Genomic DNA, 19552 nt, shown 5'->3' on the forward strand with positions numbered 1-19552 from the left:
ACACCTCTCAAAATTACATATTTAATTAAAATATTGTACACACAAATTATCTAAGAAAACATTAAAATTACAACATAGATTACTCTACTTTATCATACAGATTTATGTACCTATAACTGATTTTCAAACGTCTACTGAAAAAAAATAAAAAATATTAACTATCGCTTTAATTAAAATTTGCTGGAGGGAACTAAGTGACCCTGATCCTTCAACTGATATTTAAAAAAAATCAATACCTATTTTATTCTTTCACAGGAGAAGCAGAGAACCAAAGTAGTGGTAGCCCTTTATCCATTTAAAGCTATTGAGAGTGGCGATCTATCACTGGAAAAGGTTGGTTTGGACTTTTATATTCAAGTTATTTATGGGTTATCTCCATAGATTTGGAATAGTAGACAGATTGGCAATAAATTGATTTTCAAATTCAGTGTTTGTAGTGTGGTTTAGATACAATTTTCAAAAAATCGCGGCTTTTATTGTAAAGAATTGCGTTTGAAACAGGCCCCAAGACTTTAGTTTTTTTATTCATACTACATATAGTAAAGTTATTTGTCACGCATTGCTATCAAACGGTAGTAGGATCCAAAATTTATGGTTATCTCCATAATAAAGGTTTTGTCTCAAGTGTCGTGACACCGCTACTTGTCATATTGTAGAAGGATATTTAGTGTCAAATGTTAAGTATTTTCATATGAATCACGGCTTTTTCACCACTGTTCTATAAATGGACGACGTTTGCGGATAATGGTCATTATTAATCAAGAACAAAGTACAAAGACTTTTGGCGATATCCGTAGGTGTAGAAGGAAGAAAAAACAAACACCATAAGGCAATTAGCTGACTATGTTTTTAATTCTTCTAGTTTTTATAACTTTAGTGTAAGTGTGAATACACTTGTCTATAAGTATGTATATTTTACATAAGTACCTTGTGGAGTCAGGTTGACTCCTTTTGTTGACTCTGCATTGTTGAAACACAATACCCACGGGATTTATTATGGAAAACGACGCTTTACTCATTAAAATGTATGTTTTAGGGCGCCGAGTATGAAGTGATAGATGACTCTCAAGATCATTGGTGGAAAGTTAAAGATGAAAACGGGTACGTAAATATTTTTTGAGAATGTTTGTTTTATCAGAATTTCGGATTATTTCAAAGATATATTTTACTCTCTTTTCAGGCTGGTAGGCTACATCCCTAGTAATTATGTGAAAGAAAAGGAAACAATAGGATTGCAGAAATATGAGTAAGTTAATGTTTTACTGTTTACATTATATTATTTAGAAAAGTTATCCTAATCATGATCATTTCAAGCAGGCAGTCATACATAATATGAAATAGGCCACATTTATTATGTCATTTGCCAAACGTAATGCGTCATTACGAGGATATTTCTGTAATTTTCAGGATGACCCTTTTCAATATTTAACAGGCTTTCGTCTATAAATATTTTTCATAACTTGTGGTTGAATTTATGTCATCATCTGCCTAGCTTTTTCTCTAGATTTCCAGTGTACCCAACTGAGTACTAAGGTCTTTTAAGGAGCACCTGCTTATCTGACCTCAACCCTAAACCTGGGCACCCCAATACCCTTTAGTACGACCGGTTATAAATTTTCCACAAAAACGCGCCAAGCATTGCTTAACCTTATCATCAACCGACTCGTAAGTCTGAAACTTAGCCACAAGCTCCTGTACTAAAAAATAATGTACTAATAGGTATCACAAAATATTGTAATCAACATAACTGCAATAGGTATTCATTCAAATGAGTACCTATACCTATGTACATACCTCTCATTGTATGATCATCTCGTGGTTAGTTGTTACTATTGTAATGATATAGAATAAGTCCTTTGGTACATGTTGCCATTGTAAAAATAAGAATCCAATTACTATTAAATGTATCTCTGTAAATGAGTTCTAAGTAAACTCTTTTAAGCGGGAAAATATTTTTTGCTTTTGTCACAGTTTACTTCCAGTTCCTGTGTTATTGTGGCTTTTTAAACAGTAGGTACTTATGTATTATCATTATATGGCACAACTTAAGAATGTATAGTTTACCTCTTCTGTTTTTAAGGCAAATAGATTTTGGACTGTTTCTATATAAAAAAATTTAAATTCTCACAATTTAGGCTCATCTACTAGGAACATATTTATGCTTAGGTCATTATGTACGTTGGGGGTTCTTCGGGCCGCCTGTGTGGCGGCCAGGCGGGCCTACGCAAGAAGCCGGCGGCGGCGCCTTCGCGACCTCGACAACGAGGACCGCCTCTATGCAGCCTACATAGAGGCCAAGTCGACATTGACAGCGCGAATGGCCACAGCCCAGGATCACGCGAGGGCGGAGATGCTTGAGGGTCTGGACATGGATCCCTTTGGGAGGCCCTACAAGGCGGCACGCAACAAACTACGCCCGTACGGTCCCCCAGTTGCCGAGACTCTCGAGCCGTCGTTACTGGATGGGGTTGTTCAGTCCCTGTTTCCTCGCAGAGACCACTTCACTCCACCAGTGATGAGCGCCCCACATGGTGCGGCTCTATCGGCCGAGGAAGTCCCGCCGGTTACTGAGAACGAGGTGGAGAAGGCAGCTTTCTGCCTCAGGGGGAAAAAGACGGCCCCAGGTCCGGACGGCGTCCCCGCAAAGGTGGTGGCCATCGCCATCTCCCAGATGGGAGAAAGGTTTCGGGACCTCTTCAGTGCGTGTCTGACGTGTGAGAGGTTCCCAAAGCCATGGAAGGAGGGCCAATTGTGCCTTCTTCGAAAGGAAGGGCGGCCGGTGGACTCCCCATCGGCATACCGACCTATCGTTTTACTGGATGAGGTCGGTAAAATGTTCGAGAGGATCCTCGCTGCCCGTATCACCAGGCATCTGGGCACAATCGGCCCGGATCTAGCGGACGCTCAGTTTGGTTTTCGAGCTGAGCGTTCGACAGTTGATGCCCTGTCGCGACTCAAGGGCCAGGTGAGGGAGGCGATGGATGCGGGAGATGGTCTGCTGGCTGTGTCATTTGACATAGCCAACGCCTTCAACTCAATTCCTCACTCCACCATACTGGAGGCCCTCCGCTTCCATGGGGTGCCCCCGTATCTGCGGGGACTTTTGGCGGACTACCTGAGGGACCGTACAGTCCTCCTTGTGGACAAGTCGGGTCAGCTCCGACGTTACGTCGTCGAGTCCGGTGTCCCGCAGGGTTCAGTTTTAGGGCCACTCCTGTGGAACATCGGATTCGACTGGCTTTTGAGGGGCAACCTCCCCCGTGGCACGTCTGTCATCTGCTATGCAGACGACACCCTTCTGACGGCCAGGGGGAGAAATTTTGGAGAGGCAGCCAGCTTGGCCTCGGCGGGCGGTTCTCAAGTGGTGGACAGAATCTCCCGCCTAGGGCTGACGGTGGCGCTGCACAAGACCGAGGCCGTGTTCTTCCATGGGACCCGGCAGCAAGAACCGCCCGACGCCCATATCCATGTGGAGGGTGTCCGCATTGGGGTGCAGCCCCAGATGAAATATCTGGGCATAGTGCTCGACAGTAAGTGGTGCTTCAGAGCACACTTCAGCGGCTTGTCGACGCGCCTGATGAGGACTGCGGGCGCCCTCTCATGGCTCCTCCCTAACATCGGTAGTCCCGGCGACCAATGCCGACGTTTATACGCCGGCATACTTAAAAGTATGGCACTGTACGGGGCCCCAATCTGGGCAGACTCACTGTGCAGTAGGGTGAACGCCGCTGCCATCCGCAGGCCACAAAGGGCCATTGCACAGCGGGTGTCGAGGGCGTACCGCACGGTGAGCTTTGCGGCGGCGTGCGTTCTGGCGGGTACTCCTCCCTGGGAGCTCGAGGCTTGGGTACTCGCCAGAGTGTACGACTGGACGGCGGGACAGAAGGCGCTAAACCGGCGCCCAGACCCGACAGAAAAAGAAGAGGTGCGTGAGGAGGCAAGGGAGGCAATAACTCTGCACTGGGCCGAAGATCTTGCCTCGGCAACGTACGGTCGCTGGACGCTGGATGCCATCGGGCCTGTCCTGAACGGCTGGCTCGATCGGCGGCATGGGTGCCTTTCGATGCGTCTGGTGCAGGTGCTGTCCGGGCATGGCTGCTTCGGATCGTACCTGCACCGGATTGGGAGGGAGGAGACCCCACAGTGTCACCACTGCGAAGCTACGGTGGATACGGCAGAGCACACACTTCAGGTGTGCCCATCGTGGGCTGAACCCCGCCGCGCTCTGATGGCGGTGGTCGGGAATGACCTCTCGCTCTCCAGCGTGATTGCTGCCATGCTGGGAAGTGAGGAGACATGGGAAGCGGTAGCCTCCTTCTGTGAAGACGTCATGTCTCAGAAGGAAGCGGCGGAGCGCATGCGGGAGAACGACCCTCTCGCGGTGCCGCTCCGTAGACGAAGAAGGGGCAGAAGACGGCGAATACAACGTCTGTCCCCATCCGCCCCGGGGGGTGATCAGCGGGCGACAGGCGCGGGGGCGCCACCGCCTGCACCACAAGGATCAACCCCTGCGCTCCGGCCATTATAAGGACCCTTCCCCACTAGGGGGAGGTATGAGGGGCCTGCCGTAAGGCGGGCAATCGCCGGTGGGGGACTGGATGCCATGGATTCCCAGACCCCCTCCACTCAGGCGAGGTCGGAGTGCCGCTGGGCCTTTTTAGTGGGTATACCGGGAACGTCTTTACCGGGGAGTCCCACATACCCCTCTCCCGTCCCCCGATGGGAAGGGGATGCGTAATAGCATTTTTAGCCCAGCGACAACAAAAAAAAAAAAAAAAAAAGGTCATTATGTACGTCCTTTTTTTTCTTCGAGTTTTAATCTTAAGGGTTCAAAATTTAAATATGCATACTTCGTTTTATGCGTGCTTACTTACCTCCGTATTTATAACGTGATTCTTATTAATTCTCCTTGAATGCAGGTGGTACGTGGGTGAGATGTCCCGCCAACGTGCCGAGTCGCTCCTCAAACAAGAAGACAAGGAGGGGTGCTTCGTAGTGCGCAACTCTTCCACTAAGGGCATGTACACGCTCTCTTTATATACCAAAGTGTAAGTATGCCTTATCATCATCCTCCTGCCATCACACATGCTTTTTAAATAAAAAAATCATATTCGAGTTTAGGCAGGATAGGCCAGGTAAAATAATTTTGCCTGCAATCCTGTCGAAATATGCGAACAACAAAATATGTGACTATGAAGATCGTACTTTTATTTTTGCGACTAACATCAATTGTAGTGCTAAGATTTTTGTTAAAGAATGTATATGCCTATTATAACATTACTTCAAAACTTTCAGTTACCACCCTCAAACGAAGCACTACCACATAAAGCAGAACAGTCGCAGCGAATACTACCTATCGGACAAGCATTGTTGTGCCAGCATTCCGGAACTCATCAACTACCACAAGCACAACAGCGGAGGCCTATGTTCCCGACTGAAGACGACGCCGTGTGACCGGCCCGCGCCGCCCACCGCCGGACTGTCGCACGGTCAGTACGGTCAGTCATCGCCAACTTAATATACATTTACCATTACTAACGTCATCGCTGTGGCTTGGGCTGGTGTTGCTGTTAACTTTCATGTTGTCATAGTCGCCGTTCATGATAAACTAGTGTCATTTGAACATCTTTGGTGTTTACGGGTAGTCGGAAGTCAGAAAGTCTGATAACCGGCCTTACCAAGGGGTATCGCGTTGTAACTGGGTTGTGGAAGTCAGATGCAGTTTGTAGTGCAACGGAGTTACTTTGTAAAGAACGATATTGTTTCAATGCTTTTTATCGTTTGAATGAGGATTTCATATTGGGTGTGGCAGTCATTTCAAAGTGCACAACATTACACATTACTCATTATTCGCATTTCAATATTTTGGTTTGGGTTGTGGTCGTGGTTAATCGTTAATGTTGATAAAAATTTATGGACCTACTTAACACATTATTGATTTGATTTTAAATATCTAACTGCTAAAATGGATTGCCTACCACCCATACAGCTTTACCATATTTATTTATAATTCCTGAGGCTACTAAAACATTGTGGTCATTTGTTACCTATCTACGTAGGTAAGTAACTTAATTTGTACTGAGTTTAACAATAGCTATGACAATAAGTTGCCCTTTTTACGGGTCATTTAGGGATAATTGGTTCATTTTGGAATTTCCTTAATTATCATACTTTGATAGTGCGACACAATTCGATTTAGTATCACTCGCGGTTCAGTGAAAGAATCACGTTTTCGGTGTATAGAATTTAGTACTCTATACCTAAAGACGCATCAAAAGGTAAGCCCTGACTGAATAATAAATGTTTGATAGTATATTAGTATTTTAAAAATATTATTGCATTAAATAAAAAGCACTAATTTGAAGTATTGATTTACCTAATTTACTATATGATTTTTTAATCTCTGTTTGAAATAGTTTCAATATTTTGATTATGACTGAATATTTTCTCAGATCACGCTTAAAAATGGCAAGTTCAACCAAATCTCCTGTAACTAGAAGTTCATCTGATGAAGACGAGGTGATGCCTACTGAATGTAGATAAATAGATAGATTATGCTTTATTGTACACCAAGAAAAAAGAAAATTTACAACACAGGACATCACAATACACAAAGAAGAGTACAAATGGCGGTCTTATCGCTAATCAGCAATTTCTTCCAGACAACCTTTGGATGGAGTTTATCTGCAGAATAGTTTAAAAATGGGTAGTTTAGGGTGTACATATAATTGATAAATATACGATAAATACTAAAGCAAAATATGTACCTCTATGTCATCCTGCTATGATGTTTTTAAAGGTTTTAAATTTAGTGTTATCACTGTCATGAAAAAAGTTTTGCTCTGATTTATTTTTATTTCTTTTCTAATGAAATACTTAAACAATAATGTGTAAGTATAAAACTGTTTTTTTTTTTGCAATTTACATATATTTGGATTTTAATTATTGCGAATAGGAGGGCAAACGTTAAAAATAGGAAAACAATACTAAAATATCGGGTGTGTCGTTCACAATCACATTAAATGAAATGCGTTAATATACTGGTTAATATATGTCGATTAACAAAAAGAAAAAAGAAAAATACGTAAAAATAAAAAAATGATTTTTTCAAACAAAGTAAATAGAATAAAAATGTGCGAAAATTAGAACACCATATAAAAGTCAGTCATTACAAACGACTGAAATTCTCCCTTGAAAGCTGACAGCTGTCAACTGATCAAAACATTCGATACACCTAACTTTATCTCTGCTTTACACATGATGTTGTAAATTATAAAAACGAAAAATGACTCGTGTGGTTACCACTGAATGGATTAGGTTATTTTTTTTTACAATTCGCCATAGAATATCATAAAGTATATGCGATAGGATTTAATGTGATTGTGAACGACACACCCTGTATAAGCTATTAAAGTTAATAACTTCCCTGTCCCATGAGTCATATGTGATACACACCGATTGTTTAACTATTGTGTCTGTATCGTGGACAGTGAAGTGGTTAATGTCCTTTTCGCCTAAACACTTTCGTTGTTCTACAAACAATAAAACATAATTACACAGGGAAGTTTTGTTAAACATGTTTGTTGCTCGAATTGTAATGTGACGTCAATTGTAGAAATTATACCTGTGTAACGCTTGTGCCATTTAGTTGGCAATTATCCTCATTAACATAAAGTAGGAATCATCAATAAATAATCAAAATATGCTAAGCCCAAAAAAGTTAATATGCTCCATTCTTAGAATAAAGAGACGATTCGTTAGTAAGTATTTTTATATAAACTTCATAGAATAAGAGCATTTATTAAACGGCACGGCTTTTTTTTAATTTACGGTCCATTTGCCCTGCCGCTGAAAAAAAAAAATGAGGTGAATTTACCGTAGATTTTCAGAGGAATAAAACGTGTATAGACAAGAGGTTTTAAGGAGGCCTACCATCCGTACGCAAAATGACACGTTTCTTGTTCATAGTTTTCCTATAAGAACCTAAGTAATAAAAACTATGAACTTTTAAATTACAGACAAATGGGAGATCGATCCGTCGGAACTGGTGTTGCTAGAAGAATTGGGGGCCGGCCAGTTCGGCGTAGTGCGGCGCGGCAAGTGGCGCGGACGCATCGACACCGCCGTCAAGATGATGAAGGAAGGCACCATGTCTGAAGACGATTTTATCGACGAGGCGAAGGTTATGACGTGAGTACAACTTTTTTGTTGTAATTAAATCTTTGTGTCTGATCGGGTGAGCTCCAGGTTCTTAATCATCTAACAAGTCGTGTCAGTTTACTTAAATCCGCCTCTAGCGTGGATGCATTCTGGTATGCTATACTACGCGCGGCGAATGATGATCCCTATGACAGTTCGTTAGCGCTTAATATTGTAGTGACGTCCTGTCACAACAAATCCTTTACAGGCCCATTAAAAATTCGAATAAATCATAATTTTGTACATTTTTTTATTATAAAAATGAATATTAAGAAATTATTACGTAATGTTCGGAAATAATGGAAAAAAACTCAATACAAATGTACATGGTACGTGCTGCAAAAGTTACGTCGCCAAGCTGTTATCGAAAAAAAGGGACACATCTATACCTAAACAAAATATCGATAATTTGGAGGAAAAAATTTAAATGCTTTGAGTAAAAAAAACACTGTATATTTGTATTTTGTTTAATCAATCTGAAACTTACATGACTGAATTAAACAAATACGGTAGGTCTGTGGCCTCCTTTTAAATATTATTCCATTAAGCTGGAAATTATGAATTCTTTAAAATTAAATTCAAAAAGAATTCTAAACTCTTTAAATTATGCAATTTTAATAAAAAATAATGTACAGTAAAATAAAATATAAAAATGCCGTTGAATGACCTTGCTGACTGACATGATATTTGCCTAACAGTATTTTATCGCAGTTTCGCATCACTATTACAACTGTCAGTTGAAACGTCATAGGTATCGTGATTCGCCGCGCGTAGTATAGGTTTCCGTTCCCTCCTAGGCACGGGATTACTTTTGGGTGGTCAGACTGTATGGTTGATTTGGGTTGTGATGAAGGTGATTTGGATTGCGATGTCAATGCCTTTTTGGATCTATTTTATGTCTTGTCTACAAATGGTTCCAAGTCCGAATAAAGAGTAAGCTTTACAACGGACTAAAATTCGCAGACAACTTTTATCATCTTTCTCTAGCCATCTTTTAAAAAATACCTAAAGCTAACCATACGTATTACAGCAAACTCCAGCACCAGAACTTGGTGCAGCTATACGGCGTGTGCTCGAAGCACCGGCCGATCTACATCGTGACGGAGTACATGCGCCATGGCTCGCTGTTCAACTACCTGCGCCGCACCTCGCCCGACCAGCTCGGGCCCGCTGTGCTGCTCGATATGTGTATACAGGTAATATTAGCTGACTAGCCGCATCGTCATAATTTGAATGACCAAAAATGCTCGAATACGCGCGACAGCTTCAAGCCTGGAACTTGACACAAAAGTATGCATAAGCATTTTTGTATGAAATTATGAAGCCACCCTGCATTTTTGCACGTATGCCAATCCAACGTATATGAGAGTAAAAATAATCTCATCTGATATCTCTTTTAAACCCATATATGGTATTTACATCCTCTTTCAGACTATAGTCTATAAGTTGCACACTCAAAAATTTTAAAATATGTATTTGTAATTTCAGGTTTGCAAAGGAATGGCGTATTTAGAAAGACACAATTATATTCATCGGGATTTAGCCGCAAGAAATTGTTTAGTCGGTGATGAGAATGTTGTAAAGGTATGTTTGGAGGTTTTTTCTAATTAATATTTACCTGCAAATTGTAAGTGATTTACTAATAAATTTGAATGATTGCAGGTAGCAGATTTCGGGCTGGCGCGATACGTGTTAGACGACCAGTACACCAGTTCTGGTGGTACGAAGTTCCCCATCAAATGGGCGCCGCCCGAAGTACTCAACTATACTCGATTCTCTTCCAAATCAGACGTCTGGGCTTTCGGTAAGTTTCGATGGAATATTCTAGAATTAGAAGCTTTGATAAATGCCAATATAATTAATTCATATTGTGTCATGTATGTGAAGTGTAATAAATTATTTTTTGTTCTTTTTTTCAGGTGTTCTTATGTGGGAAGTTTTCACTTGTGGCAAAGTACCTTACGGACGGATGAAAAACTCAGATGTGGCGGACATGGTACAGCGGGGTATGCTGCTTGAAAAACCTAAAGGCTGTCTTAACGAAATATATAATGTGAGTATCTCATTGTAATTTGTCAAAATAACGCAAGGTATATTTTCAAACATATTAAGCGTAGTCTTCAAAGTCTTCTAAATATATGACTCAGGAGTTGAATATGCGTGGAAATCACCAACATATATTGAGCATGCATGGTGATTAACGCTCAATCCTTCTCTGTGTGTGAGGAAACCTGTGTTCAGCAGTGGGACGATAATGAAGGATGACGTTAGGCCGGCAATACTCGGACCGCTTGAAGCAGTCAGGGGCGACAGTTTCAAGCCATGAACTGCAGAGCTCTATGGACGCACATACACGAACCGCTCGAGCAGTTGCGACTGATTCGGGCGGTCGACAGCTTTAAGCTGTCCGTGTATTACCAGCCTTAAATGCATGATTTTACCTTTTTAAATACCATAAATTGAAACGGGTAGGTTATACATAGATAAAGGGAAAAATAAAGAAAAAATATTTATTTTCCAAAAAGTATATTTTTATAAAAAAAAAACTTACTGATGTAGATCTACATCAGTATGCATTACAGTTAATAATAATAATGTAGCCCAAGTACTATGCTATTAGAATTAGCCTAATTATGGAATTAGGCTTACTGCAGTGAATGAAAATCTTTGAAACAGTTGTTTTTCTGATTTAGACACAATGGTACATTACATTAGGTACACGACCATTGTGTGGTGCTCTTACAATTGGGCATCTTGCACCGTAATCAATTCGTGTGTGTGAATTTCTTTCACAATGTGAAAGTGAACTGTCATATTGTGAAAGCTTGCGTTCAAAAACTAAGATAAATATTTTTAACACCTATTAAAAGTAAAAAATACTGTATTTGAGTTACCGTTTAGAAATTATTTAAGGACGAAAACACCGATGTATATATACATCATCATGCATTTAAGGGTTAAAGTCCGTAATGTTTGTGTGTGTGCAGGTGATGCGCATGTGCTGGCGGCGGTCGCCGGAGGAGCGGCCGTCGTTCCGCGTGCTGAAGGAGGAGCTCGGCGTCATCGCGCACTCCGTGCTGGCCGACTGACTGCGCCTGCTGCTCGCGCTGCTGCGGCCCACGCCCGCCTGACCACGCACCCAACTGACCCTAGCCGACGTCTTGCACTGCCAGATGCCTCAATTATGAATCGAATCAAAATATAGCTGTTAAAGTTGCAGCGGTTTCAAACCAGCGATATTTGCCAAGCGCACAGCTTACTCAGTACTCAACATTTGTAGAACGCCCGGCGTGTACGAACGCACTGATGTGTGCAGCCGCGAATGTGCAGTGTGCACCCGCGAGCCTTAACACTGACAGCTACCACCTACTAGACTCTGAATCACGGAATGTGCCACGCGGGTGTCCGTAAGCTAAATCGAATCACTAAATACACTAGAATGAAACTGCTGTAAGTTTAAGCAATTAGACTATGTTGTCCCAACTTTTTTACACACATTTCATGGCATTCCAAGAAGTCGGCGATGGTTCCTGTTTCAGCACATTCATGTCGCACTAAAACCGTTGCAATGTCACATGATTTCAGAAACAACGTAAGATCTATGTACGCACGCGTGTAATAGCACAGGTGTTTGCTTGCGCCACACTGTTGAGTTGCGCCACACTGATGAGTTGCGCCACACTGATGAGTTGCGCCAAACGGGGCAAACGCCTCCCCCCGCAGTCTCGTGGCCGCGGACGGCAGCAACGCTAAACCAAGTATACGTTCATTAATCGCTTCCGAATAAACAATAAACGCAACAAGAATGTTGATTCAAAATTATATTTAAAAAAAAAAAATGTTATTTCATAATTGAAATTGGCAAAACTTATTAGACTCGTATTTTTCTATTCCCCCACAAAATAATAACAACGAAAATGCGACGTGTTAAACCTTTTTATGATATTACTGGTTCGTACAAATTGTATAATGCCATGACGTAAAAACCTGCAGTCTCGAATTTTAATGCAATATTTCCTGCTAATCCAATGGACGGACTAATTGAACACACGGACTAGTAAAAAAAGTAAGGACTCCGCGCCGCGATACTAGAAAGTGAAGCAACTTTTGTTCTGTCAATGTATGCGTTACGGGGATGCCAGCTAACAAATAATTCTCCCATCATTGTGTGTATCAAAGTGACGGGTTTCTGACACACACAGTTTAAATAAAGAGAAATTGGTGAGCCTCCAATCTGATATCGGAATGGCGATATAAATTACTTACCTATAATTATCTTGGTTGAGTTTCAGTTTTTTTGGTTTCATCTGAATGTAAAGAAAAGTAAAAGGAAGTAATAATATAATTAATTTGCTTCTTTGCCATCGGTGTGCAATAAATATGGAGGTAGATTTTAGAAAAAAAATACAAAAAAATACAATTAATAATAATAATACAATGTGCGTTTGAGTGATTTATTTTCAAAGTACTTATAAAATAAAATAAAAATGCAAGTGAAAATGAAATTGAAAATTGACACGTAAGTAATCCAATCTTCTTGACCTCTAGAGTTCCTTATTATTCTCACCCATAGAGCAACACGGAGGGGAGTAGCCATTGCGTTTTTTACCGATACAAAACTGTCTGTCATTTTTTGCGGGGGGAAATCACACATTCTCAAATTCTCACACAAAAACATTCTATGTCACTACGAAACGCACACTCTGACAATTGAAAAATACACTAACAATTTCACACACACATTTAAACAATCCGTGTCATAATAGTATAATAATATGACGCAACTACACTAACAAGTCCTTACACCCATAGCTGTACAACTGTCGATACGCATTATCGATAAATTCAAAAACTCGGTTAGGGAAATTAGCTTTAAATTCAAAGGCAGATATTATTATTGACTTTATTTATTATGTATAATCAAATCACATATAACAAATAAAATTACCATTTTTTTTTAATAACATAAAACTAATCCTTTTTAAAAACTACTGATAAGATACTGATACGGAACTATCACTGGTTTTTAAAATGGATTAATTTTCTATAAATATGACGAATACATTTTTGGGGGTTTGTTTTTTTCATTAAGAAAGAAATTCTTGTATCAGCATATTTTTGCATTATTAATCTTGCTAATTCCAAGTTATGATTTGTAAAATCGTTTTCGTGTGAATGGTAACTGATTGAGGGAAACAAGTCTTTGCCAATAAATTGTTTTAAGGAACGTGTCACAACTTCATGTGTGGTACAAGATCGTGTAGGTTTATTGTCGTCACTTAAATGTCTTCTTATGTCTTTTTCACAAATCCGGCATAAAAGTATAACTTCTTTTGAGGCATACAGTAACTTTCCTTTGCTTTTCTGGTGAATTAAACTTTTTTCATCAATCGGCCCAAGCAAACCTTTAATGCACGTATTGCATTTAATTTTTTTTTTGTTGAGAAAATAACATATCCCGCTATGTACTCCACAACTTTTTCCGCAAAAGGGGATAAAAAAGTTAGAGCTTCAATCTCATCAATTAAATCGTCAGTAAAATTATCAAAATTGTGTTCGTCAGTAGCGTCATTGCTATTGTATTGTCGTACTGTTGAAGCATTAATTTTTTCTAGTGCAGATGTGCAATTCAGTATCGTAATTTTTTCCAATGGAATGCAGTTCGTTCCGTTTCCCGTTTGTGTTAATTCTGTATTAACAAGAATTTTTTTATAAATTGCTTCAAACTGGGAGCTTGAGGGATTATCGCAATAACCACCATGACTCCTTACTATGGAAAAAAATAGTTCGAGGTGATCTTGGCTTATCCTATGTAGTGGCATATATTTGAGGCCATTTTGTTGGTTTTGTATTAAATCTCGAAAGATAGATTTGGTACTCTCAATGCAGATCAAAAATCCTAAAAAACCCGTGTATCGAGGAGAATCTACTAATTTAATTTTATGCGACTCCCCGTTGCGTTTCTTTACATGGGCTGATAAGCTCAACAAAAGCTTTTGAGCTTCATCCATTTTTCGAAAAGCTTTCTCAAAGTTTTCATGGTTTAATGCTCTTTTATAACCAGTTTGACGTGACCGGGAATCCAATATATCAAAAACGTCGTTTATCAGTGAAATAAACTTCGCAGTTGCAGTTGATCCATTAAACTCCGATAAATGTAATTCTTTTTCACAAAACAAAAGCGCATCAGCAACACTTCCGCTGAACAATTGTGCTGCAAGGCGAACATTCATTATTTTTGTTTTGTAATAAATGTGATTTGCTTTTAATTTGTTAGCCATGTAAAATAATTCTTCTTCCTGTATTTTATGTAATGCTTCCACAAATAACCATTGAATTTTATTTTCATTATCATCGTAAAAACATTTGTAGTCACAAAAAGTGTTTCTAATTAATTTTAACATGTGACTTGGATCTAAAAAAAAGTGAACTCGTTGCCCCGTTGTGGGATCTAATATAGTAGTTTGCAATTTATTTGCAACTAAGCAGCAACCCAGTTCCGTAGCCATCGCTAAATTTGCTTTTGCGCCGTCACACGTTAACGCTTTTATTTCTATTCCGGTTTCATGTACTAATTCAAACGCTTTAGTTACAAGTTGAGCTTTTAACTTAGCACTTGTACCTTTAACTAAAAAATATCCGATTGGGACTTTCCATGGAGTATTAATGCCTACTAATAGAAAAACTAGGACATCTGTAGCTTCATCTGTATTATCAGTTATTAAATCGAAACCATAATCAATATATCCGAATCGTCTGTCACCACTTGGATTGTCATGTGATTGTGTCTTTATTTTCATTTCATCGAAAACTAAAGTACAGTAAATTTTACTATGTGGATTGGCATCGGCTTTATATTTTAAGGCCGCCAAGGCTTCTTTGGTAAAACCGGGCCGTCCATCAATATTACTATACCATTTAGTTAAAGTACGCGGAGCAGGTAAACACGTCCCAAACGTTTTACGAACATACTTGTAAGCTTTGGGGGAATAAAAGTTGAGAGTTAGAGCAAAACACCTCAGTTCTGGTGAATACTTGGCTCGTGAGAGCTTTCCACTTTTACATTTCTTTAATTGACGCTTAATAAGCTCTGCTTCTTCAACGCCTATTTTTTCCAGGACCATCCTTTCCTCTTTATCTATCAAAGCTTTTTCATCTAAACTCTGAAGAATTTCTTCTAGCCCAGCAACTTTTTTCTTTAAGAAAAGATTTTTAGCTTGTAGCCTTTTAATTTTTTTTTTCTGACAATCTAATTGTTGCTGCATTTTTCTTTTTCTTGGTGTAAGTGCAGTAGTGGGAATTGAAGCAGATTTTTTAGATGTTTCCTTTGACTGAGTCTGAAAACAAATGAATAAATAATTATCTCTTATCATATCTTTACATAATTTACTTAATCTCAACAGTAAAATAGAAGGAATGACAAATTTATCAATATGCGATTCTACAATAAACGATTTAAAAACAACTCACATTTTGAGGAGTTGACGATCTACACGGTGATGTCAATGAATTAGGAATAGTCCGAGTGTCATTAATGGGCCCATTAGATGATAACCTCTCATCTGGTATATTTAATGATTGTCGATGATTCTGGAAAATTAGATTAAGTTTAAAAATGTAGGCTTCATTTCACCACTATGACTAACGTCAACGAGGTACATCATGTGGAATGTACTATTCGTTTACCTAAGCTAGTATTATATTATCTATGACCTTGCACATGAATAAAATAAAAACTTACGGAACAAATACAGTTGGCGGTTGGTTTGGCGCCATCGACTAATCTCCTCCTATTGTTCGCCAACACTTGAAAGTCAGAGGTCTTAAAATGATTTGAGCAAATGACACTATTTCTTGTGGGAATCCAGGTTGGTCTGTTATGAGAAAATGTCTTCCATATATTTCTTAAATTTGGATCTTTAGGAAACCTGCAATATATAAATAAAAACACATTATATGTAGTTGACGTTCTCACTCAGTAATTTTTATTTAAATCAGAAAACCTAATCTCAAAACTTTCTCCGATTTGACTTGACCTTTCTCATTTTCATCGATAACTATCTACAAACAAACCGGCAACAACACTCGCTCGGTGACAGCGAATTCTAGGAAAAAGACTCGGATCTGTCGCTCGACCGATCCGCGTTTTGTATGAAGACGCACGGCCTTAGTTGGTAAACAAATCCGAAACAACACGATTGATAATATTGCAGTTTTTAAGTTTATAAGAAGTAAATAGCAATAACGTAATTAAAAATTACTTACATATGAAAGGTAACGCCATCTTTTTGTAAATTTGACGTGGCAGATCTCTTTTTGCAGCAAAAAACAGAACAATTCGGCATTTTTTACGACGACGTCGATTCACTCACGCAACTAGATTTAGTCTAGCGAATAGTTTAGTTGCAACTAGTTTTATTGTACGCATAGGACCATTTGGACTTGTACTTTGACAGAGGGGAACGCCTGTGTATGGCTACTCCCCTCCGGTCCGCCGGTGGCCTGTGTTGCTCTATGTTCTCACCCAATCATTTTTCCAAGGTTCATTTCCGGTAGGAAACCTACAAAGAAATAAAGAAAATGTATCTACCAAGAACATTATGGATTACCCACTTTTTCGGGTAAAGTCCTTATTTTTTTCGTGGCCACACTGGCTATTTTTGTGTTCCAAATATTGTTATCATTTTTATTTAAAAAAGGACAGAAAATAATGTTATTAGAACTGGCTTACCTGTGAAAAGTAATCCCTTGGCACTTTTTGTATAAAGTGGTATTATTTTTGCACCATTTCACGACACATGACGGCATTATGTCAATTTTTTATACGCGAAAAATATGAACTGTCACCGATGATGGTCGCGAGCGTAATGGCTGATTTACATTGAGTCAGTAACTGACGTCAGTCCACTGACAAGTCAGTGCTGACCCGGCACTGCCATCGTGTAAATTGATTTGAAGTCAGTACAGTACTACTGACGAAACACTGACACCACACTGACTTCGTGTAAATAGCACGCGTCAGTTTTCGGCGCCTACACTGACGTCAGTTACTGACTCAATGTAAATCAGCCTTAATGGCGGTCTATCGGCTTATGTTTATGTAAGTGTGTGCATGTAGGTTCGTATTTACACGGAGCCGGCTTGTTTTGGGTGCTTCACTTTTATGTAGGTGACGCGGAGTCCTTACTTTTTTTACTAGTCCGTGATTGAACACAATATTTTTGTCAACATCCCTAATACTTTCCTGGACCACGACTGCAAACTCGATTATTCGAATACTAAGATTTTGAAATAATTCAATGTTTGTGATTTCGGCCGCGTTACTCGCGGTTTTAAATCCCTAAACGTGATCAGTAGCAGTTATGTATTTCGTAAAAAAAAAAAAATAAGGGTCAGTTAGGCTAGCTTTACTGGTTTTGTCTTGCAAGTAAAGAACGTGTTTGAATATGTTTGTAAAAATGTAACGAATACTCGATTATATGTATATCAAATAGTTAATTAACTAAAGATATGCGTGGTTATTAGTTCCGGTGGATGTCAGTTTAATAAAGGAGACAAATAAAATAATATGTGTTAGCGAACATCAGACTAAAAATATATCTCATAAAAACTAAATACAATGACATGGAATTGATCTCACAATAGGAATTGATATATTTTATCTGTAAATCGCGCGAGTAATCGTAGGTGCCGTCCACTGCCACTATAAGGTTTCAATAAAATGTATGTTTAGTAGTTTTGTGTCGTCCTTCTAAGGAAAGTTAGTTTGATGAGTTCATGTAGACCTATTGACTAAACAAAGACTACTTGATTATTGAATCAAAAATCTGCGTTTTTTTTTTTATGTAGAAACGTTATTTTAATGGTTTATTTCTACGGGACGGGACACAATATCTCAAACACTGGTCACTTTTGTCCAATCGTTCTTTCTTTTTTATACATTTTGGACCGTTATTGACGTCGCGAATCTTGAACCGTCATCCCATCCCATATAAATATACCTTATAGTTCGGCCATTCAGAGAATGCGTTCCTGACACGTCGCGATTGAACTGACGACGTAACTACATTCATTGATTATTGATATAATAATGTTGTTTTAATGCTCCTCAATTGTTAAAACGGTAAACAACCAGCAAAAATATTTTTATCGTAACTGCAACGCCATTGCAAAGTTACGTCGTCAGTTCAATCGCGACGTGTCAGGAACGCATTCTCTGAATGGCCGAACTATAATACTAAAGTAAGCTACTGCACACATGCAAAAAGAAAGTTCAATCTTACTACACTGCGTTTATTTATGTTACCTTTAAGCGTTTTGTATAACTTAGCGATGAGTTCGGCTAAAATTAGATGAAATCTTATTTCACATCCTCATATCATTACCCATGGTAGTTTTATTGTAAATATAATACTGTAGCTATTTAATATACTAGTCGGTACATACACAGCGACGTTATACTTTGTTATCACCGCCGACGTTCAGTCCGCACGTCACGTTATCATTAGTCTGAAAATATATGATTTCCTAGCATGTTCCTACGCACAGCGCGTTTTCAATACATAATGTAACCTAGTTTCCCGATAACTCACTGTTGTTTTATATCATAAAAATCGTCACAAACTCATTCCAATTATTGATTGAATATATTTTTTGTACATTCCTTTTAAAAGTACTAGTCATTAAGAGAATTAAAAAAACCGTCTAAAAATTTTATTGTGAAATTTTTAAATCAAAATTTTAAAAAGGGAAAAAGGTAATTAAGTAAATGTAACCACAACATAGCAATGAATAGATACATAACAATTTGTAGATATATATTTATTAAACGAGACTTTGATATCTGTGTCCACGGCATGTTGTGTTACAAGTTACTTAACATGGGATATACTAAACTGGTAGTGACACTAAGAATATGTGCCAATTATGTATAAACCCTTATTAATTTTAGGCATTTATGACTGAATAAAAATTCTCAATATAATTTTAGGTTCTTTTTTCTGGTTTGTAATTCCAATAATGAACGTGAAATTCGAGTACCAGTATTTATAAAACATTTTTACAAAATGGTATTTTAATTCCAGTAAGTTATAAGTAAATGTATTTTTTTTGTGATAAATCTTAATTTTTTAGTGATTATTCTATAATAGGATTTATGAAGAAAAGAAGACTACATGTAGTTTTAAATTTTACAAAAAACGTAACTAATGTAACGTTCCAGTTAGGAAAAAGTACATTGATGATAATAGATAGAGCTTAATTGGGAGAACCACATAGATGTAGTGTTATACAGCTGTGCTAGGTCGTTCTTCCAAGTAAGATTGCCTGTAGTAATACATGTCGCTCGTACATA

At 38.8% G+C, this 19552-nt stretch overlaps 1 protein-coding gene across 3 annotated transcripts in view; it reads left to right on the forward strand.

Annotated features, from left to right (window-relative positions):
- LOC124632794 (tyrosine-protein kinase Btk29A) overlaps nt 1-18010 on the forward strand; it is a 30391-nt gene extending 12381 nt beyond the window's left edge. For 2 of the 3 annotated variants that reach the window (XM_047167759.1, XM_047167761.1), the window contains 11 exons: nt 256-333; nt 1037-1101; nt 1181-1246; nt 4920-5048; nt 5296-5498; nt 8019-8190; nt 9230-9395; nt 9688-9783; nt 9862-10003; nt 10119-10252; nt 11187-18010. In XM_047167759.1, coding sequence (XP_047023715.1) covers nt 256-333; nt 1037-1101; nt 1181-1246; nt 4920-5048; nt 5296-5498; nt 8019-8190; nt 9230-9395; nt 9688-9783; nt 9862-10003; nt 10119-10252; nt 11187-11288 — 1353 coding nt within the window. In that variant the 3' untranslated portion in view covers nt 11289-18010. The remainder of the gene's footprint in view (nt 1-255; nt 334-1036; nt 1102-1180; nt 1247-4919; nt 5049-5295; nt 5499-8018; nt 8191-9229; nt 9396-9687; nt 9784-9861; nt 10004-10118; nt 10253-11186) is intronic. The other variant, XM_047167760.1, reaches the window with a different exon arrangement.
- Nucleotides 18011-19552: the final 1542 nt, after the last annotated feature.

This window comes from Helicoverpa zea, chromosome 8 (assembly GCF_022581195.2).
Source record: "Helicoverpa zea isolate HzStark_Cry1AcR chromosome 8, ilHelZeax1.1, whole genome shotgun sequence".
Lineage (NCBI taxonomy): Eukaryota > Metazoa > Arthropoda > Insecta > Lepidoptera > Noctuidae > Helicoverpa > Helicoverpa zea.